Source organism: Ochotona curzoniae, unplaced genomic scaffold, assembly GCF_017591425.1.
Source record: "Ochotona curzoniae isolate NIBS_2020 unplaced genomic scaffold, NIBS_Ocur_1.0 contig_4792, whole genome shotgun sequence".
NCBI classification, from domain to species: Eukaryota; Metazoa; Chordata; class Mammalia; order Lagomorpha; family Ochotonidae; genus Ochotona; species Ochotona curzoniae.
In genome coordinates this window covers 68,146-91,280 of record NW_024466389.1, presented here as the reverse complement: position 1 = coordinate 91,280, position 23,135 = coordinate 68,146, and the positions used below count along the sequence as shown (strand labels likewise).

At 64.5% G+C, this 23,135-nt stretch overlaps 2 protein-coding genes across 7 annotated transcripts; one reads left to right on the top strand and one right to left on the bottom strand.

Annotated features, from left to right (window-relative positions):
* The first annotated feature begins 276 nt into the window (after positions 1–276).
* On the top strand, positions 277–8,814 carry NOC2L (NOC2 like nucleolar associated transcriptional repressor). Of its 3 annotated transcripts, none has more exons than XM_040987739.1 (19): positions 277–326; positions 879–992; positions 1,438–1,612; positions 1,703–1,834; positions 2,403–2,523; positions 2,618–2,708; positions 3,451–3,529; positions 3,611–3,721; positions 3,918–4,031; positions 4,432–4,620; positions 4,807–4,946; positions 5,341–5,452; positions 6,098–6,211; positions 6,397–6,498; positions 7,557–7,652; positions 7,738–7,851; positions 8,050–8,194; positions 8,285–8,368; positions 8,558–8,814. In XM_040987739.1, exons 1-19 carry the CDS (start codon positions 301–303, stop codon positions 8,662–8,664), a joined length of 2,166 nt encoding a protein of 721 aa, XP_040843673.1. In that variant the 5' UTR covers positions 277–300; the 3' UTR covers positions 8,665–8,814. The 3 variants fall into 3 exon arrangements, with proteins under 3 accessions (XP_040843673.1, XP_040843672.1, XP_040843671.1); XM_040987738.1 differs by having other exon boundaries at positions 7,509–7,652; positions 8,050–8,182; XM_040987737.1 differs by having other exon boundaries at positions 7,509–7,652.
* Positions 8,815–8,822: 8 nt separating this feature from the next.
* SAMD11 (sterile alpha motif domain containing 11) lies at positions 8,823–21,515 on the bottom strand. Of its 4 annotated transcripts, XM_040987732.1 has the most exons (14): positions 20,996–21,515; positions 20,026–20,117; positions 17,678–17,859; positions 17,163–17,213; positions 14,487–14,611; positions 12,374–12,463; positions 12,152–12,286; positions 11,064–11,226; positions 10,399–10,514; positions 10,227–10,305; positions 9,674–10,155; positions 9,424–9,548; positions 9,182–9,292; positions 8,823–9,107 (listed from the first exon to the last, which is right to left on the bottom strand). In XM_040987732.1, the coding sequence occupies exons 1-14, from the start codon at positions 21,513–21,515 to the stop codon at positions 8,892–8,894; spliced, it is 2,487 nt and encodes an 828-aa protein (XP_040843666.1). In that variant the 3' UTR covers positions 8,823–8,891. The 4 variants fall into 4 exon arrangements, with proteins under 4 accessions (XP_040843666.1, XP_040843668.1, XP_040843670.1 ...); XM_040987734.1 differs by lacking the exon at positions 20,996–21,515 and having other exon boundaries at positions 11,064–11,313; positions 20,026–20,097; XM_040987736.1 differs by lacking the exons at positions 17,163–17,213; positions 17,678–17,859; positions 20,026–20,117; positions 20,996–21,515 and having other exon boundaries at positions 12,152–12,284; positions 12,372–12,463; positions 14,487–14,553.
* Positions 21,516–23,135: the final 1,620 nt, after the last annotated feature.

Genomic DNA, 23,135 nt, shown 5'->3' with positions numbered 1-23,135 from the left:
CGGTACCGTTTTTTGCTTTGCCCCAGGTACGGCGTCCCCACAGCCCGCCACGCTTGCACTGCTGTGGAGGGACATGGGGAGGTACACGTAACCGCGAGAGGCCGTCGGAACACGAGTGGGGTGGCGGTGACTGGAACGCGCCCTCCCGCGCCGCGGGGCACTGACGCCGCCGGCCAGGAAACGTAGAGCCGTCCGGGGGCGTGGCCGGGGCGTGGCCAGGGTGTGGCTGCTCTGAAGGAAGTGCGCTAGGCGCACGGCCTTCTGGGACCGGACGTGGGGCGCACGCTGCAAGCCGGTGTTATGGCGGCGGCGCGCAGCCGGAAGCGGTGAGTGGTGACGGCTCCCGGTTCCCCTGAGTCCGCGGCGCGGCTCCCCGGTGCTCCCCATGCCCTCGATACTCCCCGCCCGCTCCCCGTGCCCTGAGTGCTCCTCGTGCTCCCCTCACCCCACACTCTCCTCCCGCCGCACACCGCTTCCCGGTGCTACCAGTGCTCCCCTCCTGCTCCTCTCGCCCCACACTCCTCTCCCGCCGCTCCCTGTGCCTCCGGTGCTCTGCTCCCGCACCCCATGCCCCCGGTGCTCCCCTCCTCCCCGTGGTCCCTCCGGGCTCCCCTCCTCCTCCCCATGCCCCCGGTGCTCCCCTCCTCCCCGTACCCCCTGTGCTCCTCTCCTTCCTGTACCCCCAGTGCTCCTCCCATCCCGCTCCCCGTGCCCGCGTTGCTCCCCTCCTCCCCGTGCCCCCCCCCCCGTGCTCCCCTCCTCCCCGTACCCCCAGTGCTCCCATCTCTCTCCCTGTGCCCTCGGTGCTCCCCTCCTTCTCCCCGTTTCCCCTGGTGCTGCTTGTGGCAGTGTAGGCCAGTGACTGGCTGGGTCCACAGGCGTCTGGCCGAGCTGACAGTGGATGAGTTCCTCACGTCTGGCTTTGATGCGGAGTCCGAGTCGGAGCCCGAAGCCGTTCCCGAGAACAAGGCACGGGCAGCACACAGGGCTAGGTGAGCACCATGATCGCTCTGTCAGGGCTGGTCCCTGGACTGGTTCCCTCTAGCTTCCTGGGTCTGCCTGTGGCCACAGGGCCAGCACTGAGCTGCCTGCTGGCATGGGAGCTGGGTGGGAAGCAGCATCGGTATTGGACTGCCGGCCGAGGTAGCCGAGCCTCTGTGCAACTTCAGCTCTATTGCTGGGAGGAGGCCGGAGTGTCCTTGGGTAGCTGGAGGTGACCAGCTGGGAGGGAGCAGAGACACAGAGCAGCGAGTGGGGTCAGAGCAGGCAGGAGGTAGAGGGGCTGGGGTCAGCGTGGGGCTGGTGCTGCTGGTTGGGGTGATGTTAGGTGTGTGTGGGATTTGAGGTGACTTAGCTGGGGTGACCCCTGGGGACATGAGGTGCATGGCCTAGCTGTTGGTGGTGGTCCCAGCTGACCCACTGACCCCGCCTTGACAGCCGGCGCCCAGGTCGGGCCTCCGAGCACAAGGAGCAGCTGGGTCGCCTGAAGGACAAGGACCCCGAGTTCTATAGGTTCCTGCAAGACAATGACCGGAGCTTGCTGGACTTCAGTGCCTCGGATAGCTCCGAGGATGAGGGCGAGCAGCTGCACTCCCTGCCAGAGCGGCTGGAGGTGAGGCCTAGGCTGCCTGGCACAGGGTGGGGACAGGTGGGCATCGTGGCCTCTGTCCAACCCCAGTCTGGCCCTTTGCTGTGTGCCCAGGAAGCCAGCCAGGAGGGGAGCACCGAGGAGGAAGAAGATGGGGCAGGGGCCTCCAGAGACCTGAGGGGGAGGAAGGACGGGACCACTGCAGTGTCCCTCGCTCTGGTTGAGAGATGGAAGCAGGCAGCCAAGGTAAGAAGCAGTGTGTGTGGGGGGGTGCGGTCAGCTCCACTCTGCTCACACGTGTCCAGTGAGGCCAGGTAGGGGTTCCCTGGTCTGTTGGTGGGCTCCACTCTGCTCACACGTGTCCAGTGAGGCCAGGTTGGGGTTCCCTGGTCTGTTGGTGGGCTCCACCTCACCCTTAGTCTGTTTCTGTTGCCATACTGTGACAGAGACAGTATATCTGGGTGACGGCCACCTGAGCACTGGGTGACGCCTTGTGGGGTGCTGCCTGGGCCCCGCTCTGTTACCCTGGAAGGTCCCACCAATCATCATGCATGCCTTTGAAGCTTGAGTTTCCAGCCCGTGAGCCTTCTGGGGACATGTTCCCGCCCTGGTTTCTGCAGGGACGGGAGGAGATGGCCAGAGTCCACATGTTGGGTCAGGCCCCTGCCGCTTTCCGTGCGGCCTAGAACTTGTGACCCAGCGCACAGCCCAGTAGCTCTCCCTAACCCCGCTGGGCACCTGAGCGTGTGAGTGGGGTGTCTGGGCTGCTGTCTCTGTTGGGTGCAGGCCTGACATTCTCCATTTCTTGCCTTAGCAACGCCTGTCTCCAAAGCTGTTTCGGGAAGTGGTGCAGGCCTTCCGGGCAGCAGTGGCTACCACTCAGGGAGACCAGGAAGGAGTTGAGGGCAGCAGGTTCCAGGTCACAGACAGTGCTGGTAAGTGGGGCTGGATGCTGAGGCCAGGTGTGTGTGGGCACTCAGTCGCTGTCACGCTGTCCCCAGGAGAGACCTGTGGTCACTTTCATTGCAGTGTTCAATGCCTTGGTCACCTTCTGCATCCGAGACCTCTTTGGCTGTCTCCAGAAGCTGCTGTTTGGGAGGGCAGCCAAGGATAGAAGCAGGTGAGAGGAAAGGAGTGCTGTGGTGTGGTTGGGGCCTGGGCAGGTCGGCAAGGGCTCCGTCCTCTGTCCTGCCTCTGGGTTCTCGTCCCCAAGTCCCCCGGAGGGTGTGGCCCACGCTCGCTTGGCTCGGGTGTCCTTGGCTGGAGTGCAGCTCATCCCTAGGAGAGGAGGTGGGGGTGGAGAATGGCACAGCCAGGGACTGTAGGGCAGTCAACAGGTATGTCCTTGTCACTCAGCGACAGCTGAGTGGACAGAAGCAGCCTGCGACTAGTGGACTGGTGGGGTTGAGAGGCACACTGCCTTCTGGCAGGAATCTCCTAGGGGGCAGCTGGGACCTCTGCTCTGTCCCCCACGTTTTGGCAGATTTTGGTGGGTGCCTGTTGCACATGGGCTGCTCAGCAGTCACAACTACAGAGATTGGGGTTGGGGTTCAGGTGATGCCAAGCTCAGCTTATGGCAGTGGGTTTGTGGGGTTAGGCTCAAGGTCCAGTCCTTGGGTGCCAACTGCAGAAATGCAGCGCCCGACTAGTGAGGTTGGCGAGGGCACCCTCATCTGGAGGAGGCAGCCTGGGCTCCCTCCTGTTGGAGGGACTGGGCTTGACTGCACAGTGTGGTCAGTTTCTGCTCAGAGCCCTGCCTAGCAGCCCCACATGACACATGTGTGAGGGCAGCGGTGTCGCTGTGAGGCCCTGTGTCCTGCGGAGTGCCCAGGCGGGTGTGCCTCAGGCTGTGTCTTCTGCAGGGCTCTGCCACCATCGAGCAGCCCACTCTGGGGGAAGCTACGTGTGGACGTGAAGGCCTACCTGAGCTCCGTGGTGCAGGTGCCAGGGTGCAGGGGTGGGCTGTGGCTGCCATTCCTGGCCTGGCACAGTCCTGCTTCACTATCCCTCTCTGCCTCCTAGCTGGTGACCTGCCTGGCAGAAGCAACAGTGTCAGCGGCTGTCCTCCGGCACATCAGCAGCCTGGTGCCCTACTTCCTCACCTTCCCGAAACAGTGCCGCATGCTGCTCAAGGTGGGGAGCGACTTGGGGCACCCCTCTGTCTTCTCTCTGGCTCCCCCTGCCATGCAGGAGCTTTGAGGAGGCACTCGTTGCCAGGCCAGCTTCCTCACTGTCTTGGTGTCTCTGGCTGAGCCAGCTGCTGGTGTTGCTGAGACATCTGGGGGGCTGTGGCTGCTTGGGGGTGTTCCTGACCTCCCGCCCTCCATAGAGGATGGTGGTCCTGTGGAGTACGGGTGAGGAATCCCTGCGAGTGCTGGCCTTCCTTGTCCTTCTCCGGCTTTGCCGACACAAGAAGGACGCCTTCCTGAGCCCTGTCCTCAAGGTGAGCGGGTGGCCCTGCGTCTGTGTCCTATATCAGGGTCTGGGCTGGGCCTGCTGCCTCCACAGGCTGTGTGGTTTGTGGTGGGGTCCCATGGACAGGCTCTAAGCAGAACCGTGGGACCATGGCTCCTCTTGGAGAGGGTTGGGGTGGAGACCCTGGGCCTCCAGGACCATCCTCCATCTTTCGGCTGCATGGCTTCCCTCAGCAGGGGGTGTCGTGGGACATGGAGGGGGATAGAGACCTGTTAGGTACCGCTGGGGCCAAGCCAGGGGGCTGGAGGGGAGCACATGTGTTGGCCATGTGTATGTGGATGGCAGGGGCACATGGCTGTTGCTGGGCAGTGCTCCCTGTTGCAGGGAGCAGCTCTAGGAACGCCCGGTGCTGGCTGGTGTCTTGGCAGCAAATGTACATCATGTATGTGAGGAACTGCAGGTTCACCTCCCCGGGCAGCCTGCCCCTCATCACCTTCATGCAGCGCACCCTGACGGAGCTGCTGGCCCTGGACCCCAGCCTCGCCTACCAGCTCGCCTTCCTCTATGTCCGCCAACTTGCCATTCATCTGCGCAGTGCCATGACCACACGCAAGAAGGTGTGGCTGGCCTCTCCCCGCACAGGGCCTGGTGGGGGTCAGCATTTGCCCATGGGATCATGTGGGTGGTGGGCACGGTCCTGCCACTGCAGGGTGGGGAGTCCCAGCATGAGGGGCAGAGGTAGGGCCTTCCCGGGGCCCTTGGGGCTGACCTGTGGCTGAGGTGGGCGCTGTTCCTCGGTGCAGGAGACGTATCAGTCTGTGTACAACTGGCAGTACGTGCACTGCCTCTACCTGTGGTGCCGTGTGCTTAGCAGCGAAGGTTCCCGTGACGCCCTCCAGCCCTTGGTCTACCCCCTTGCCCAGATCATCATCGGTTGCATCAAGTGAGTTCTGTCCTGAGGCAGGAGGCCTGGCCCAGGGGCTTCTGGCCATCTAGGACTCTAGTATGTGTCTTGGCCGCCCCTGAAGAAGGGCCAAGGGTCCCGCATCATGTGCGAAGATGTTGGCACCCTGCAAACCCGGCTCAGCCACCTAGGGCCCTGTCTTAGGGCTGGCTGTGTGTGTCTGTGGCCAGGAGGGGGCGTCCATGTCCTTCTAAAGGGTATTCCTGCTGCATCTTGGGTGGGGAAGAGGCAGGGAAGTGGGTCCTCAGAACTGTGTGTTGAGGGTGGGGAGATCTGTGGGGTGGGGTGGCCTCAGTTTGGGCAGAGGTCCAAGGAGGCTCCACTGGTGGGCAGATCTGAGCAGACTCCTGCTGACTCCATGTTCCATGCCCAGGCTGGTACCCACTGCTCGCTTCTATCCCCTGCGCATGCACTGTGTTCGTGCCCTCACACTGCTGTCAGAGAGCACGGGCACCTTCATTCCTGTGCTGCCCTTCATCCTCGAGGTGAGCTGGCTATCCCCACTGTCACTCTGGACATGATTGTGTCTAGGCTGTGGCAGCGCCCACCTGGGGATGTGTGCTCTGGCCTTACAGGGCCATATGGGTGTGTGTCCAAGACTGGACAGGAGGGCTGGACCCACAGCCAGGCCCGGGGTATGTGTCCTGTGCACGTGCCTGTATCCTGCTCAGGCAAGTGCAGGCCCCATCCAGCCTTCGCCCAGAGGCCCAGAACAGGCTAGGGCTCTGTCCTCCCATACTCCCATCTCCCTTGCCCCTCCTTCCCTCCTGTGGTGTGGGTAGCTCTCGTCCTGATGGCCCTGGCTCACTGAAGCTGTGCCTCAGCACCCAGGACACAGGCCTTGCCCCAGAGATGGTGGCTGGAGTTGGCAGCGATGCTGTCAGTCCTGCCCCTGCCCAGGTTCTGTGTCTTATTGCAGCCTGACGCTACAGGGCTGGGGCTATGTTGGCCTACTGGCAGGTAAGAGGTCTGAGGCTCAGCTCCCAGGGCTGACGGAGGCTCAGCAAGTGCATGGTTGGGGCTGATCCAGGCCCTGCACACAGTCAGGGCTGAGGCTCAGCATGTGGCTAGGGCCGGATTGATGGAGGCTCTGCACGCAGCCGAGGCTGACATAGCAATCTCCCTGGCAGGTTTTCCAGCAGGTGGACTTCAATAAGAAGCCAGGCCGGATGAGCTCCAAGCCCATCAACTTTTCCGTGATCCTGAAGTTGTCCAGCGTGAACCTGCAGGAGAAGGCGTACCGGGTAAGGCTGCTTCATGGCTGCTGCAGTTGAAGCCCCGAGATTCCAGTTGTAGCCCGCTACTTGCCCTTAGCGTGGTCATGGCTCGTGAGAAATTGTTGGCCTTTTGGTCATGTCCTCCCTGACAAAATGAAGCTCATCTTCTGACCTGGGACTTGTCACCCTGAGTGTCCCCCTGCTCACTCTAGGACGGCCTGGTGGAGCAGCTGTGTGACCTCACCTTGGAGCACCTGCAAGGCCACGCCCACAGCATTGCCTTCCCAGAGCTGGCACTGCCCGCAGTCCTACAGGTATGTGCATGTGTACGTGCTGTCCTACCCTGGAGAGCTCGGGTGACTATCCCAGCCACATGGGTCAGCAGCAGCATGGCGTGGCCAGCCTAGGCCCCGCTCTGAAGCTGCAGTCTAGGCAGTGGTCGATGAGGTGGCCTGGAGGAGCTCAGAGCACCAGCCTGGATTCCAGGACCTTCTAGGGTCAGATCAGTGGTAGTCTGACGTTGGGGGTGGTTGGGATGGAGCGAGCTGCCCTGACCCCAGTGTTGGCTTTGGCTTGCTAGTCTTCTAACTACATGCCTCTCCTGGAATCTTTTTTTTTTTTTTTAAATTCATTTGAAAAGCTGAGGTGGGGCTTTGGAAAGACTTTCCATCTACTTGTTCACTCCCTTAATGGCTGAAATGCCAGGGCTGGGCCAGACCAAAGCCAGGAGCCTGAGTCTCCTATGTGGGTGCAGGTCCCAGAATCAGGGCCATCTTCTGCTGCTTTCTCTGGCACCTAGGCAGGGAGCTGGCTCTCACAGGCTGTGAGCACCCGGGGCAACAGTTTATGCTGCCCAACAGCCACGTACCCCATGCTAGTTAGTGGGAAGGAGGGGCAGGCTCTGGGAGCTTTGGCTGGCTCTACTGCATGTGCCCCCTCCCCGACACACACGTGTACTTGGGCTTTGAAACAGGGACCTGTGTTTCCTTGTGGCCCTCAGCATGTTGCATGGGCCCTGGACCAGTCTTTCTTCATGTGAAGACATATTTTTTATTTATCTGAAAGGCAGAATGACACCATGACAAGATGGACAGATCTGTCCCCTGGTTAACTTCCCGAGTGGTGGTGATGGCCAGGGATGGTCTAGGCCAAAGCCAGGAGCCCCCTGTGAGTGTGGCAGGGGCCCAAGGACTTGTACCGTCCTTTGCTGCTTTCCTAGGCACATTAGCAGGAGGCAGGATCCAAGTGGAGCAGCTGGACTTGACCCGGCATGGCTCCAGTGGGCACCCTGGGCCATGGCTGAGCTTCTCCCTCCTTCCTGCAGCTCAAGTCCTTCCTCCGGGAGTGTAAGGTGGCCAATTACTGCCGGCAGGTGCGTCAGCTGCTGGAGAAACTGCAGGAGAACGCGGAGCACATCCGCGGCCGGCGCCAGGGTGTCCCCTTCGGCGTGTCCAGCTCCCAGGCAGTGGTCAGTAGGGAGCCAGGCTTGGGCTCTGGGAGGTGGTGCTACCTGAAGGATGGCTGGGGCCTGACTCTGACCCACCCTGCCCCAGGATACCTGGGAGAAGCAGATGCAGGACGAGGGGACCCCGCTCAGCAGGTACTATAGCCACTGGCGCAAGCTGAGGGACCGCGAGATCCAGCTGGAGATCAGTGGCAAGGAGCGGGTATGGAGGGCCTCCCTGGCGGGGCCTCAGCTGGCCTGAGACTGGGGAAGGGTCAGGCAGCTGGGGAAAGGCTGGGGTCCCTGCAGGCTCTGGGGCCTGACCACCTCAGGCCACTCTGCCATGTTGCTTGGTTCAGGACTGAGGTTTGGGCTGGGCCTCTGCCCTGCCTCCAGCCTGCTCCCCTGGTCTTGTCTGCAGCTGGAAGAGCTCAACTTCCCCGAGATCAAACGGCGCAAGGTGGGGGACACGAAGGAGCAGGACAGAGTGGAATTCAAGGAGCTCTTTGACCTGGACAGCGATGACGAGGATGTGAAGGACTTGGCAGACACAGGTGGGGCAGCAGGTGTGCCAGGCTGTCCTGCTCCCCTCTGCCTCACTTTGCCTTTGGCTCTGGGGTGGTCAGTCACACGTGGATGCGGTCTTTGGTCCCCAGGGTCACCTGTGTCCCTGAGAGCTGTGCAGGACGAGGAAGAGGGCAGCTTGGAGGACGAGGACCAGGATGGGAGCAGCTCAGAGGGTGAGTTGCTCTCGGCTGGGAGGGGCAGACACAGGGCAAGCCCACAGCCCTCCCAGGGGAGGCCAGGCCAGCTGCTGTGTTTGCAGCAGCAGGGATAAATTAATTAGTGCCGTGATTAATTAGTGATGGGGAACCTCGGAGACTGACTTCCCGATACAGCAGGATTAATGCTGCCGGTTCTCCCTGCAGATGGAGGCCCAGATGTGGAGGCGGGGCTGGCCCCTGGGGAGCTGCGGCTGCTGGCCCAGGGGCCCGAAGATGAGCTGGAGGAACTGCAGCTCTCGGAGGAAGACTGAGGGTCCTGGGTAGGCCTTCCCCCTGGTGCAACAGACCAAGGGCCCAGGAGCCCTGCAGAGGAGGCTCACGGGGAGCTGACCCTGAGTCCTGGCTGCTTCATCTGTAGGCAACAACCTTGGAGAGGTCTTAGGAAAAGCTGTTTCCTTTTACAAAAGCTTGTCTTTTTGCATTCAAAACTGAAATATTAAGCTGGGGAAGGGGGAGCTGGGGAGCTCCTGCCGTTTGCTCAGCACAGGGTCTGGGCAGGGTCCAGGGTTCCAGATCCATTCTCCTGCCTCGGGGAAGCAAGGCCAGTAGGGGGCTGGGCACCCCCGTAAGGGGGAGAGGTGGTGGCTGGGGAGGTGGGGAGTTCTGGCTCCGGGCCCTGCAGGGTTGGTGGCTGCAGCGGCAGAGCCACAGGGAAACTGGCCATGTAGAGGAGTCTGCCCAGGCGCCGGGCCACCTGTGGAGACACGGCCTGAGTGGGGATCCTGCCGGGGAAGCCAGGAGGGGCTGCCCTGGGCTCCCCACACTCACCTGTGCCCGGATCTTGAGGGCGGGGCCTAGCTTCAGCCCCATGGTGGTCAGCAGGTGCTCCTCAGTCAGCAGTGGCAAGGTCTCCCCATCGATCCCTTGCTCGCGGAAGACCTGGGCAGGAGGAGGGGATCAGGGTCATCGCCCAGAGAAGAGGGGCTCCCTGGGGCCAGGGACTGACCCTAGTGGCCTGCTTCTGCACCTCTGGCACCCTCCATCTCAACAGTTCCCGGGGTTCCCCTCACCCTGGCATACTCGCTGCAGCCAGAGAGGCCCTCGACAAAGCTGCACACATCTTCCACTGTCCACTTGCTGACGTCCTCAGAGGTGGTGGCCTCGTCCCCATCCATACACAGGCTCCCCATGGCGCCTGTGAGAGGGGACGCAGTGTTTCCTGGCTCTGGCAGGCTCAGCCACCCTCCCTCTTGCTTCAACACCGACACGGATAGACTGGCTCCCTTTATGAAAGGCCCAGGGGAGCTCTGGGCTGCCCACCTGTGTGGAGGTAGGGGAAGCCCAAGGGCAGCGCTGACCCTGAGAACAGCCCTTTCCCCTCGGCGCCAATCCTTCCGGCTCCGGCCTGGCCGGCGGAGGAGCCCGGAGCGCTGGCGGCCTCCGAGTCCTCCGCATCCGGGTCCCTGGGGGGCTCATCCTCGGACCCGTCTTGAGCCCAGAGTCTAGCCCCTGGGACGTCCTTGAGCTCGCTGGACTTGGGAGCACCGAGACCCGAGCCTCCCTTCCGGGGGGCGCGACGAACGGGCTCCCGCGGGGGGCTGGGAGGCCCGGGGCCCGGGGGCCCCTGGGGGGGCAGGGCGAGCAGCGGCGCCGCGCTGTGCTTCAGCACCAGCAGCGCCCCGCGCCGCTGCAGCTCGTCGGCGCCCTCCGGGGTTCGCAGCGCGGCCTCGGACGCCAGCAGCTCCGGCCGGGACGCGCCCTCCAGCTCCTGGTGCCGGAGCAGTTCCGCGGACACCTCCAGCCTGGGCGAGAGGGCGGCGTTGGGATCAACGGGGCGGGCCGCACCCCCAGCCCTCCGCCCGCCCGTACCTACCTGGCCAGGCTTTGCTTCCGTAGCAGCTCCTGCTGCCGCGCCAACACGTCTGCCTGGGCGGGGGGCAGGAAGCCGTAGCCTAGGGGCAAGGGGGACAGGCCGCCCGGCGTGGGAGCTCGCCCCGCGCCCCCTCGGCTCCAGCCCCTCCCCGCACAGGACGCGCGCTCCTCACCTGCGTTCTGGCACAGAGCCGAGGGCACCCCCAAAAAGGGGGGCCTGAGGTGCGGGCCCAGGGCGATGTGAGGGGCATTCTGGGGTGACAGCAAGCAGGGCGGCTGCGGCAGCTCCCTGTGGACGCGGGGCGGTCAGCGGCCGCGCGCCGCCCCCCGCCGCCCCCGCTAATTGCCGGCCCCGCGGGCGGGCGGAGCGGCTCGTGGCGGCTCCGGGTCGCTCCCGCCCCGCCGGCGGCGCCAATTAATCTCGGCGGCGGCGCGGAGGCGCTGGCCCGGCGGGCGGCGGCGGCTGCAGCGGTAATTAGCGCCTGGGCCCCGCCGGCCGGGCCGGGGGACGGCAGGAGGTTGAGGCCCGGCCGAGCCCTCCGTCTCCGGGGGTCTCCTGCCTGGATGAGCCCGGGAGCATGTCTGCCGCTGCAGCGGCTTCCCTTCCCCAGCTCCAGAGTCCTCGGGGCCGACCCGTCTGGGCTTCCAGACTGCGAGCCGCGCTGCTCCGTCCCGTCCCGGAGTCTCCCCCTCGGCCTCACCCAGCGAGGTGGGGCGCAGCGCCCAGATTCGGCGGATTCCCCTGCCTCGCCCGTTCCGCGCGACCGGGCAGTAGCAGAGGAAAGTGGGGCGGTGGCTGGCGGGGTGTCGAGGTCAGCTGCAGCCCCGACCCCGGTACCTGTCGGAGAAGGACAGGGCAGCAGCGGGGGCGGTGCCCTCCCGGTGCGCAGCGAGGCCCTGCTTCCGGCGCTGGCCCGCGGGGGATGAAGGCAGGTGGACGTCCAGGCCGCTGGGAGTCCTCAGGGCTGCGGCGGCCACCTCCTGCCGAACTCTCAGGAGATCTGAGGGCGGGAGCGGGGAGCAGCAGTGACCCCAACGAGAGAAAACGTGGGTTGGGGGGCGCTCTGGGTCCCAAGGAGCAGGTCGGCCTGTTGGGCATGGGGCATCCCGAGCTAGACTGCCCCTCTCGGCCCCAAGAGGGGTTGTGCAGAGGCGGGCCTGCCGGGAGCCGAGCCCGGAGCGCCCAGGACTCCCGGCTGAGTCCTGGGGGACCCGGCGTGTGGGACCCGCGGCCCAGCACCGGCGCGCGCAGCCCCCGCCCGCCAGCCCCGCCGCCTGTTTATAAATTAATTACCCGAGCAGCGGAGGTGGGTCCTGCCCCGGGCCGGCTGCCAGCCCGCGGAGCCCGGCCGGCGCGGCCGCCCGCATCGATCCCAGCGGGGCCCCCGCCCGGCGGCCGCGGTTATTTACAGCCGGCTCCGCGGCGGGGGCGGCGGCGCGGGCGGTGATGGACAGCCGGCCCTGCGCGCGGCTCCCCCGCGGCCGCGCCCCCTCCCCCGCGCAGCCCGGCGAGCCGGCCCCAGGCAGGGCAGGCAAAGCAATTAAAAAGGAAGATTTTTAAATTATTAACATTTGGTGAATTATTCAGGCTCTTGGTGCCTGAGCTGCCCTGGGGGACAGAGCCTCGTGAAAGGAGAGGAAGTTCTGCCCCCTCCCCACCTAGCCAGAGAGCCCCCCTTCCCCCAGCACGGAGCTAGGGCTGTGAGGCCTCGAACATGCAGGATATGCGGGATGGGGGCCCGAGGGCAACGCCCCCCGCTCGGCGGGGCGTCCTGCCTCCCCCCAGTCAAGGTCAGGGTCCTCTTATGGCGTGACCCTAGCGGGTGAGCACAGCCTCCACCGTGGCCTCACAGAGCCTCTTCCGGACTGGACGCGGTGGGGGGTGTTGGGGATAAGGGACCCTCTGCGGGGGTGGGAGACACATACCGTGACTGGGGAGACCCAAGTGGTAGAACCGCTGAGGGTCCTCGCAGGCGCCAGCCTCGCTCAGGGCGGACATGAGGCGGCGGTAGTGGTCCTCCGGGGCCATGCTGGGCCCCAGCTCTGGCAGCAGCAGGGCCTCTGGGGAGGCAGGGGTGAGTGGCACCCCTCTTACCACCTGTCACCCTGCTGGCCACCTGCCCCCTCCCAATCCCGACCCTCCCACACCTGGAGGGGAGGAGCCTCGGGCCTTCTTCTCAGAAGAGCAGTCACTGCTGATGTGAGGGGAGCGGCCCAGCCTCTTGCCCAGCAGGTCACCTGTGCAGGGCAGAGAGAGGCTGAATGACAGCAGACTCCCACGGGGCCCTGGCACAGCGGGCAACCCTAGGTGCCACTGAAACCAGATTCCTGGGGGGCTCAGGTAGTGGGCCAGCCAGGGCTCGCAGGAAACTCAGTTCTCTTCAGGGCTGCTGGAGAAGAGTCAGGTGGGGAGTTGGAAACACCCTAACTCTTTCCCTGCATCCAGAGGCCCTTCTTCTCTGGGTCCCTCCTCTGTCCAGGGCTGCCAGCCAGGACTTCCCCTGGCTGTCACACACCTACCCATTTGCTGAACAAGTTTCTGAGGGGGCCTGAGCAACCTCAGCTTGAACCGCCCTGGTGTGCACAGCCACATAAACCCACCTCAGGTCCCAGGCCACGCCCCTGACGTTCAGAACCAAGCTTGGAGTCCGTCCACCCGTGCCCAGCTCAGCCCTGGACGACTCCAGTGCTGGCCTCCAGACCTCAAACCCTCTGAGGGCTGTGGAGAGCAGCTGCCCGTGTGGCCCAAGCCCACCGTGGCTCCCACACACAGGGGTTTGCAAACTGGACCCCCTCTGGCAGCCCTGCCATGGGTTCCTCTTCGTGTTCCCTTAATCTGTCATTTTTATCAGGCGGGGAAGTGCCGCTGTAGAGAGCCCAATCAATCTGCACATTACAGCTGACAGAATGGTGCTAATAACTTATTGATCTCAGCCCCTCACAGCCCTGGTCCTGGGGTCCTTGCCTCTGTGATGGCTCAGGGCAGGTGGAGCAGCTGGTGGGTGGGAACCCGAGCTGCCCAGGGGCCCTGGGGAGGCCAAAGTGGGCCCTCAGCTCCAGGCACCATAGAGTGGCAGGCTTGGCTGTGCTTCATGCCGGCTTCCCACACTCGGACATTCGCACAACCCTCAGGGTCAGCTCCACTGTCTGCCACAGCGGAAAATCCCCCTCTCCTTCTCTTTCCATTGGGGGCTGGGGGCTTCCTGCCTGTCTCTGTCCCTGGAAAACCTGAGGCAGATGTAGCTGGAAGAAGTGGCATAGGGGCGAGGGGAGCCACACTGCCCAGCAGCACGCACCCATGCACCCACGGCAGACACATGGAGGTGGCAAGCAGTCCTACCTTTCCAGCCCTGGGCCCAACAAACGGTGGTCCAGTGACAAGTATCTAGGGTGGATAATGGGTGGGGGTGTGCCTGTGTGCGACATGCACCTGGTGAGTGATCCGTGTAGAGGCACACAGGTGCGTGATGTGTGACATGCGCATAGCACAGGAACACCTTGACACACAGTGAGCCTTGCAGCGTGTGGGAGCAGGTCCACACGCCTGTGTGCACACACACTCGCGTACCTCGTGTACCTGAGTGGGTCTCCACGTGTACAGGCTGCAGGGATTTGGGGCGGGGGGGGGGGAGCCTGCGGCTCAGTATATCTCAATCATGTGTGGCTCTCCTGGCTCACGATCGATGGGGCAATTAGATTTTATCAGCTGCCTGCTCAGCGGCCTCTACACGGCTCCACCCACAAAGACCTTTCCAGCACCCAGGAGTACCCTGGTGGGGGTGCTCAGGGGTCCTGCCATAGTTCCACCATGCCCTGTCCCTCAGTGGAAGCTTAGCTGTGCCCCCCTCCCAGTCCCTGTTGCTCCCTAGAAGCTGCCTCTGCTGGGGCTCCTGGACTTGTCCTGCCCAGCCCCCACAGGCTCAGGCTGCACCCCCTCCCGGGCGGAAAGACCAAACAGGCTTTTACCTGGAGGTGGGTGTGGGGAAGGCTCCTGCCCACTTGAACCTTTGCGGGGGGGGGGGGGTGAGGGGGACAGCAAGGAGAGGGCAGCAGCTCCAAGCCCACCCCAGCCACTGTCCTGCTGGCCTGGCCCGGATTAACACAATTACCATCACAGGGAGCCCCAGGGGACAGCCAGCCCCACACCTCCCATTGCCTCTGTCAGCCTCCTTGGCAGCCAGCCAGGGTGGCCGGAGATTCAGAGCAGACACAGGGAGGGCAGGCTGCTCTTGCACTAGCCCACGAGACGTGGGGCCCTCACCTGCGGGTCCCAGACCGAGCTCCAGGCTGCCTCTCTGGAAGTCACAGCGGCTCTGATGCTCGGGCATCACGAGGTGGCGGCTATGGTGCACGCTGGAGATGAGGGTGGGGAGGCTGCTGTCTTGGCTGCAGGGGAGAAGAGCAGCTCTGAGACCACTTGGGCCTGGCCAGGCAGACCTCCATCTTCTGAGGCTGGGCCGAGGTCCTGCAGGAGCTAGATGGGGGCTCAGGTGGTATGCCCCCCCACCAGCCAGGATGTGAAATTCATGCACATTTAACTCTTTTCTCCCCAGTTTCTCTTCTTCCTGCTGAGTCAGCTGGACCCTGGATTCTCTTGAGATGGGAGGGGTAGGCAGTTGCTGCACTCCGGCCTCCTTCTTGGGGTTTGATCAGCCAGCAGGGACTCAAGCAGCCGCTGGCAGGTGTCTGCCTTGGCCCACCTGTCCCCCAGCAGCCTCCTTAGCGACGCTGATATCCTTTGGAGCCTCTGACAGTGACCTGGACATGGACCCTAAACCTCATTAAATAGCTCCCGGCTCCCAGCCACCCTTGCCTGGGGCTTGCCAAGCCAGCCTAATCCAGGGCCGTCCCTAAGCAGATCAGTTTCAGCACCAACGACTCCTCCAGTGCCTCCCAGGACCCAGCTGCACTCCCCACCTCCACTCCCCTGCGGAGGACACTCTCCCCCTATGCAGGCTGGAGGCACCTGAGGGTAAGCCCTTTATGGGATTAAGCGGCCCTGGCCTCATCCCTCAGCCTTGTCCAGGGCAGGCCTGGGATCAGGGCCAGAGCCACTAAAGACCCTCCCAGGGGCCCGGCGCGGTGGCGCAAGTGGTTAAAGGTCCTCGCCTTGCACGCCCGGGATCCCATATGGGCGCCGGTTCTAATCCCGGCAGCCCCGCTTCCCTTCCAGCTCCCTGCTTGTGGCCTGGGAAAGCAGTCGAGGACGGCCCAAAGCTTTGGGAACCTGCACCCGCATGGGAGACCTGGAAGAGGCTCCTGGCTTCGGATCGGCATAGTATCGACACGTTGCGCTCACTTGGGGAGTGAATCATCGGATGGAAGATCTTCCTCTCTGTCTCTCCTCTCTGTACATCTGCCTTTCCAATAACATAATAATAAATAAATCTTAAAAAAAAAAAAGACCCTCTCAGAAGCCCTCTCTGCCATCCTTAATGTCTGTAGGACATGAATATGAATTGGCCAAGGCAGTCTACTCTCTCATCCCCTCTGTCCCACTGTGGCCACCACAGGCTCATCCCCTTACTGGGAAGGAGCCTTGGAAGGTGATGGCGTCCTCCACATCCTTGGCTTCTGCCTTGGAGTTTGTGTGCTGCCTTGGTCACCCAGTCACTCAGGGATCAAACTGTTGGCTTCGCTCAAAGAACTACAGATGGGTTGGTGTTGGGTGGGGTACCCGTGCCAGCTGATGCTGGTCTCCTGATGCTATGCACCCTGGGAAGGCAGCAGCAGTGGCCCACGTCCTTAGGCCAATCAGCCACGGGGAGACTCAGCTTGGCCCTGGCCCAGTCCTGGCTGTTACAGGCATTGGAGTGAGCAGGTGAGATGGAGAGCTCTCTGGGACCACCATAAGGTAAGGGTCTCGCAGCAATGAAACCACCCATGCCCGAAGCACACAGGGGCTGGAGGGTACTGTGCAGCAGGTGGTAGAGGGAGAGTTGGGGGGATGGACAGTTGGAGAGGTGGAAGAAGGGACAGAGACTCTTGTCTATGGCACTTCCTCACCCTGGCTCCCACAGCCTGATGTCTAGCCCTTGCCCAGACCCTGTGACCAGGGGTGTAGGCAGGCCCCTTGCAAAGCCAGCCAGAGAGGGGGCAGCACCAGCTCACGCCCCCCTCACCCCTCTCCATGGTCATGCTGGCGGCCACAGACCCTGCTGTGCCCGTCAGCATCTGCATGGCCTTCCCTGCCGTCAGTCGGGTGGCAGCACCCCTTGGGAAAGGCCCACAGAGTATCATCAGTGCTCATGACAGCTCACACACATCATCAATGGAGCTGGCAACTCCAAAACGGGAAAGTTCCTGTGAAGATGCTTGCATTGCAGTGTGGTTCCAGGACCCAGGCAGCCAGGAGCAGCACCACCTGAGTGCAGCAGATGCCAAGCAGGGCTGGCCTCCCACAGCCCTGCTGCCAGATGCCTTCCACCTGCCCACGGGTACTTCTTGTGTCCCCATAGAGAAACAGGGCCTTGCTGACCAAAGGCCATGGCTGAGCTGCCTGTGGACTGACCAACCCTGCCCTCTGAGCCAGGACCCTACCCCTTGCCCAGCTTCTCCAAAAGGACTTTTTCTAAACACAGCTGCGAGGTCATTCTGTTGCTGAAGAACTTCCAGTGGACAGCAACGTCCAACGGAGTCAGCGCCCAGGGCCCTGGAGCTCCTCTTCTGCCTGGCCACGTCCCTGCCCTTGTTCCCCACAGCTCAGCTGACAGCCTCCCGTCCTTCACACATCCCTGCCCTGACCTTGGGAGGGTGTCTGTGAGGGCAGGAGAGGGAGACACAGTCATATCAAGTGACTAGGCTGAAGTGGCCAGGCCCACCTGGGAAGGGGCCTGTGGTCCTGCTTCAGGGTGTGGCACTGCACCCAAAGCACCTTGGTGTCCAGCACACCCAAAACTGGCAAGGGCTCAGCTGCCCAGCAGGGCGGCACTCCTACCTGCAGGAGGTCTCTCGGAAGGAGATGTTCACGTCCCAGTGTGTGTGGACTCTGCCGGAAGAGCAGCAGCTCAGTGTGGGCACCTGGGCAGTGCAGGCTGCAGGGCTGATGCCCAGACTGGGCGTAGACAGGCCTGTCTCTGGCTTCCTGCTGGGCTGGCAGTCCAGGGCGGTGAAGGAAGGCCCTGGGTGCTGTGGCCACTCCCCCTCCCCTCCCCGCCTCAGCTCAGAGCAGCGCTGAGCCCTGCTAAGGTGGGGCTGCATGTTCCCCCTGCTGCACTCAGAATTCCTGGCTGCTGGTCTGCTCTGGCCAGGCCAGTTACAGTGATCCCAAGATCCTGACATCAGCCAGCGGTGTGCAGCTCCCTGGCCCCCATAGGTGACCGCTGCCCAGAGGAGGGAGGGGACACAAATAGCAGCCATGCACCCCAGCAGAACCCCAGAGAGAAGACCCTAAATAAGGGCAGCAGTGGGCAGGCCTGAGCCCTCTGGACTCCGCTGAGTGGGTGCAAATACCTTCTCTTCATGATATGGACATGGGGGTCATCTTCCTGCTTCAAGCCTGGCCGACGCCCACAGGCCGGGCCACTGCCATCACTGTCCCCGTCGCTGGCAGAGAAGCTGGGGTTCCGCTCTTTTTTGAGGACCCGTGTTGGCGTTAGAGCGGCTGTCCTCTTGTCTGCCAGCCGTCCCCGGTTCTGGTGAGGGGAGAGGTAGGTGGCTCTACACCCCAGGCTGTCCCCTCCCTCTCTGGCAGGGCATAGGTGTGCAGCAGCCCTTTGGGGCAACCCGAGAACACGTAGGCACTGCCACAACTCCTGTTCCTCCACCCTACCCACTGTAGAAGGGGCTCGGAGAGACCAAAGCCAGCCCAGGGATGGCACATCTGTCACGGCCCTTCTTCACATGGCCTGACCTGTACCCCTGACCCTGGATGGGCCCCGGAAGACTCCATCCCACTTCCTCTCCACAGCCCCCGTGAGTGGCACCCCGCCTCCAGGCTTAGGGAGCCCTGGGGGTCGGTCCTGAAGGACGTCCGTCAGCCCTCAAAGGTGCCGATGAGGGCCTGACTGCTGTCCACCGCATCCTGTGGGAACATCTGTGTGGGCAAAGCTGCAGAGCCCAGCTCAGGGCACCAGGCCTGCTCCAGCTTCTGACTGGACCTGTTGGGTCTTTGCCAGTCACAGGGCTGGGTCCCTGGGGTCACTGTCCAGCCCAGCTCCTGGGCCCCTGTCCTCTTGATGCACTGTGAGTGTAGATGGCAAGGGTGTCTGTGTGTGTGCAGGCGGCAGGGGTACCCGTTGGGATTAGATGCCTGGCGTGCCTATGTAGGTATAGACAGCTAGGGTCCTGCGTGGTGTAAATGGCCTGACTTCCTGTGTGGGTTCAGGTGGCTAGTGTCTTGTGTGGGAATAGTGGACTGGGGTGCCTGTGTGGGTGTGGAGGACTGGGGTATCTTCTGGCCATGCTCCTATGCTGTTTTAGCATCTGTGAGTTCCACTACCTCTGGGAGAAAATGTTGGGGTCTCCCAGTGTACAGGACAAGGTCTTGTGTTTCCTGGCACAATGCCAACTCAGGAAGGCACTCAAACCCCGTCCAGGCTTGGCTGCCCTCCTCACCACATCCACGGGCCTGAGGAAGGGTTGTCTGGGAGCCCTGCCTCCACCCGACCAAGGGCCTGTGAACTTGGAAGCCTGTGAACTGGGTCTCCCCATGAACACTGAGTCCTCCCCTCAGCCATGCTGGGTGGGTTGGAACAAGCAGTTCTGGTGCAGTCTGAGCCTGTAGCTCAAGGGGGTCCCACTGGGTGGCCAGGGCACAGGCAGGCCAGGGTGCAGCTTCAGCTGTGCCTCTATTGCTGCTGGAAAGTTCCTACGGTCTGTCCTGGACCCAGCCTGGGACCTCCACGCAGCTCATCACTCTGTGGTACTGAATGAAGAGACAGCAGACAGCTGAGTGAGTACAAGACCCAGGCCAACACCCTGGGAGGTGCAAAGCTGAGCAGAGACCCCTAAAGTGCCTGTGGAGCTTCTCCAGCCTGGGGAGGGAGGGGTACGGCAGAACCGTTCCCCAACACCAGCTGTTGAACACAGTGTGGAAATGGGGTATGCTAGCCTATGTCAGACCATGTGTTTATGTGTTAGCCTGTATTAAACTGCACATGGCTAGCCTATGTCAGACCATGTGTTTATGTGTTAGCCTGTATTAAACTGCACATGGCTAGCCATGTCAAACTGTATATGTGATAGCCCATGTCACCTGTGTGGGTGGCCACGCCTGACTCACATGCTGTGCGTCTGCCTTCTCAGTCCTGTGGCTGCCCAGCCTGCCCAGGCCACCTGCTCTCCTGGGTCCTGTTTGGCCCACCTTGTCCCCTGCCTCCTCTTCTACCCTTCCTGAGAAGGCACAGTGCTGCCCGCCTCCCGGGAGGGGGCTCTAAATGGGTGCTCCCTAGAACACTCTTCAGAGCCACCTGCGCAGTCTCACCTGCTTCCCAGCCCGCTGGCCACACAGTCTGCCTTGCATTGCATCTGAATCCAGTTGTGTCCGCAGCACTACAGGTGCAGGGTAGGACCCCAGCACCCAGACACACTCACAGCGATCCTGGCACCACCCGGAATGCAAACTCGGGCACTCAACAGGCACAGCCCAGAACCAGCTTGTGGCAACCACTCCGGATATCACCCAGGGAGAAGCTGGAGAACCCGGAACTGCTGCCAGGACAGGCGGTGAAGCTGCCCCAAGGCCCCCACCCCCCAGTACAGCGTCTGACTGAGCACAAGGCCCAGCCCAGGCCCCACCCGGACTTCCTCCCTACCTCCCTCCCCCGCACACCAAAGTGGGGTGACCGCCTGCCACTCACCACCGGGGAAGAGATGCGGCAGCCCGGGCAGTCACAGATGGGGGGGTGCACCTGCAGGATGCCCTTGGACATCAGCGTCTTCAGACTTTTTCCTGGGACAAGAGCCACGCGGATCCTTTCACCTCGCGCGGGCGCCACCGCGTGAGACTCACCCAGCCACTCCGCCTGCGTCCAACTTTGGAGCCGCCGCCCGCACCACCCTGCCTGGAACGAGGCTCTGAAACTCAAGTGCTGGGCTAGGGGTGGCCTCCTCCACGCCCTCGCGCTCCTCCCCCCACGCTCCACCCTCTCCCAGTCGGTTCCGCGGGAACCGGGAACCGGGTTCTGGAGCAGGTGAGCCCGGTCTTAAGGACCAGGATGTTTGTCCCCGCGGCGGCGGGACCGTGAGCGCTCAACCCAAAGCCACCGGGTCCCTAACTTTCCAACTCCCCCACGGCGCGTCTCCAGCGCCTCCAGGTCACTCTCTGGAACCAAGCGCCCTCAGGCGCGCAGGGGCAGCGCCGGCTCCGAGTGCGCCCCGCCACCCCCACCTGCTCGCGCGCCGGGGCCGCAACTTGCACCCCGTGGTTCCCGCCCGAGCCCGTGGCTCTGCGCCCGGCGAGGCTCCCGCCCGCTCCCCGAATTCCTGTGAACTTGCTCTGGGCCTCCAGGCCCCGGAATCTCGCCGAGAAAAAGCAGCGGAGAGGCCGGCGCGCCCGCAGCTAACCCGCAGACCCGGGGCGCTCTGCCCGCGTGCCCCCGGGCAGCCCGACGAGGGCGCGGCCGGGGTGTCCCTGCGTCCAGTCCTGGGGTCGCAGCGCCCCCTCCGGGTCGCGGCCGAGGCTCCCAGGTGGTGGAGCGACGGGATCCGAAGCCGCGGGTGCCCAGGGGGGAGGGAGAGGGATGGAGAGCGCGAGCAAGCGAGACAGAGAAAGACGGACAGGAAGACCGAGAAAGAGAAAGGCGGCCGTCGCCCGCGCCCTCCCCGCACCTTTGTGGCGGATGCTGCGCTTCCAGTCCTTGGCCGTCTCGCGGCCGCTCACGAACTGGAACTCGTTGGGCGTGAGCCACTCGCCGCGGTGGCGGATGGACGGGCCCTTGCTGCCCTGGCAGAGTCTGCGCACGTAGAGCAGCGCGCGGTTGGCGCCGCACTCCACCTCGATGCACGGCTCCCCGTGGTCCAGCAGCGGCTGGAAGTCCGGCGGCACGGCCGCCGAGGGGGCCGAGAGGCGCTCGACGGCCAGCGGGTCCCGGGGTAGGTGGAGGCGCGGGGCGGCCTCGTGCAGGCTGAGGTAGGCGCGCGGGGGGCGGAGCGGCGGCGCCAGCAGCGCCTCGTAGCCCGCAGCCGCGGCGGGCAGGGACGCGGCCGGGGGCAGGGCCGCCGCGCCGGGCAGCGGCGCCAGGTAGCTGGGCAGCGGCGGCAATGGCAGCGCGGCCAGGGCGGGGTGGAAGGCGGCCAGGGCCAGCGCGAGGTCCTCGCGGCCCGGGAGCTCCCTCTTGACCGCCGGCATGGCCCGAAGCCCCGGCTCCGCGCGGCCGGCGCAACTTGCCGCGGTCCGGGCTGGAGTTGGGTGGCCGCGGCCGGGGACGCAGACCCACACCCTGCCCGCTACCGCGCCCCGCGCTGCCGCTCGGCGGGCCGGCGGGGCCCGGGCAGCATCGGGGGGCACCGCGGGGACGCGCGGGGTCCTGCGCCCGGCGGAGCCCGGCCGTGAAGAGTCGCCGAGTCGCCGGCCCCGCTCCCGCCCCGCTCGGGGGGCTCCCGCGCCCCCGCCCCGCCGCGCCCCCGCGTGCACTGGCGCGCGCCCGCCCGGCGGGGACTTGGAGACTCCGCCGCCGCCGCCGCCGCCGCCACAACTTGGCCCATTTAAACGGCCCCGGCGCTGCGGGCGGGCGCGGGCGCCGGCGGGGGGCGCGAGACGGCCGAGCGCGCGGCCGGGCCCTGGTGGCCAGCGTCGTGGGGCGCGTCTCAGAGGCCAGGGCGGCCGCTGCGGACGGGCCCCGCAGATGTGACCCCAGCAGTGGCCGCACGCCTTGCCAACCACTGCCAGGAGGCCACCCGTGAGTGTCCACCATGTGTCCACGGCCCGGGGACCACCGCCCTCGGGCAGCCCTCCTGTGCACAGCCACCCTGGGTGCACGGCCCGGGGACCACCGCCCTCGGGCAGCCCTCCGTGTGGACAGCCACCATGTGTCCATGGCCCGGGGACCACCGCCCTCGGGCAGCCCTCCTGTGCACAGCGGCACGGCCCGGGGACCACCGCCCTCGGGCAGCCCTCCGTGTGGACAGCCACCCTGGGTGCACGGCCCGGGGACCACCGCCTTCGGGCAGCCCTCCGTGTGGACAGCCACCCTGGGTGCACGGCCCGGGGACCACTGCCCACGGGCAGCCCTCCGTGTGGACAGCCACCCTGGGTGCACGGCCCGGGGACCACCGCCCTCGGGCAGCCCTCCGTGTGGACAGCCACCCTGGGTGCACGGCCCGGGGACCACCGCCCTCGGGCAGCCCTCCTGTGCACAGTGGCACGGCCCGGGGACCACTGCCCTCTACCTGCAGGGTTACCTCTCCCACCACACGCTACTCCCCAGCAGAGGCTGGGGGCTGATCCGCCGGGTCGTGACCGCCCCCCGCACCCCTGAGCCACTCTGTCCGCGGTTCCAGGGACTGGAAGCCGGGCCCTGGACACCGGGGCCGGCCCTCCTCTGCGGCGCAGGCCCCGCCCCGCCTGCCGGTCTTGCGGCGGTCGCTGCTCGCGGTCCCCCTGCTCGGAGCCCTTGGCCGCCGGAGCCGCCGCCGGGAGGGGGAGGAGGGTCATAAATAACCGCGGGCGGCGGGCCGGCCTGCAGACAGTGACCCGAGACGTCCTGGGGGAGCCGCTGCCCCTGGCCGAGCTGCTCCAGCCTTGACCTGTTCCGAGCCCCTCTCCCATCAGTCAGTGGGGGCTGCAGAAAGGGGCAGAGGAGACCACAGGTGTGGCGTCAGGATCCCGCGTGGCTACCTGAGCTGCTGTGGGTGTGAGCGACTGGGACAGCACACCTGTGTGCTGGCATGGATGTGCCCCGCCCCCAGGACACGTGTGTGTGTGTGTGTGTGTGTGTGTGTGTGTGTGTGTGTGTACACGTGTGTACAG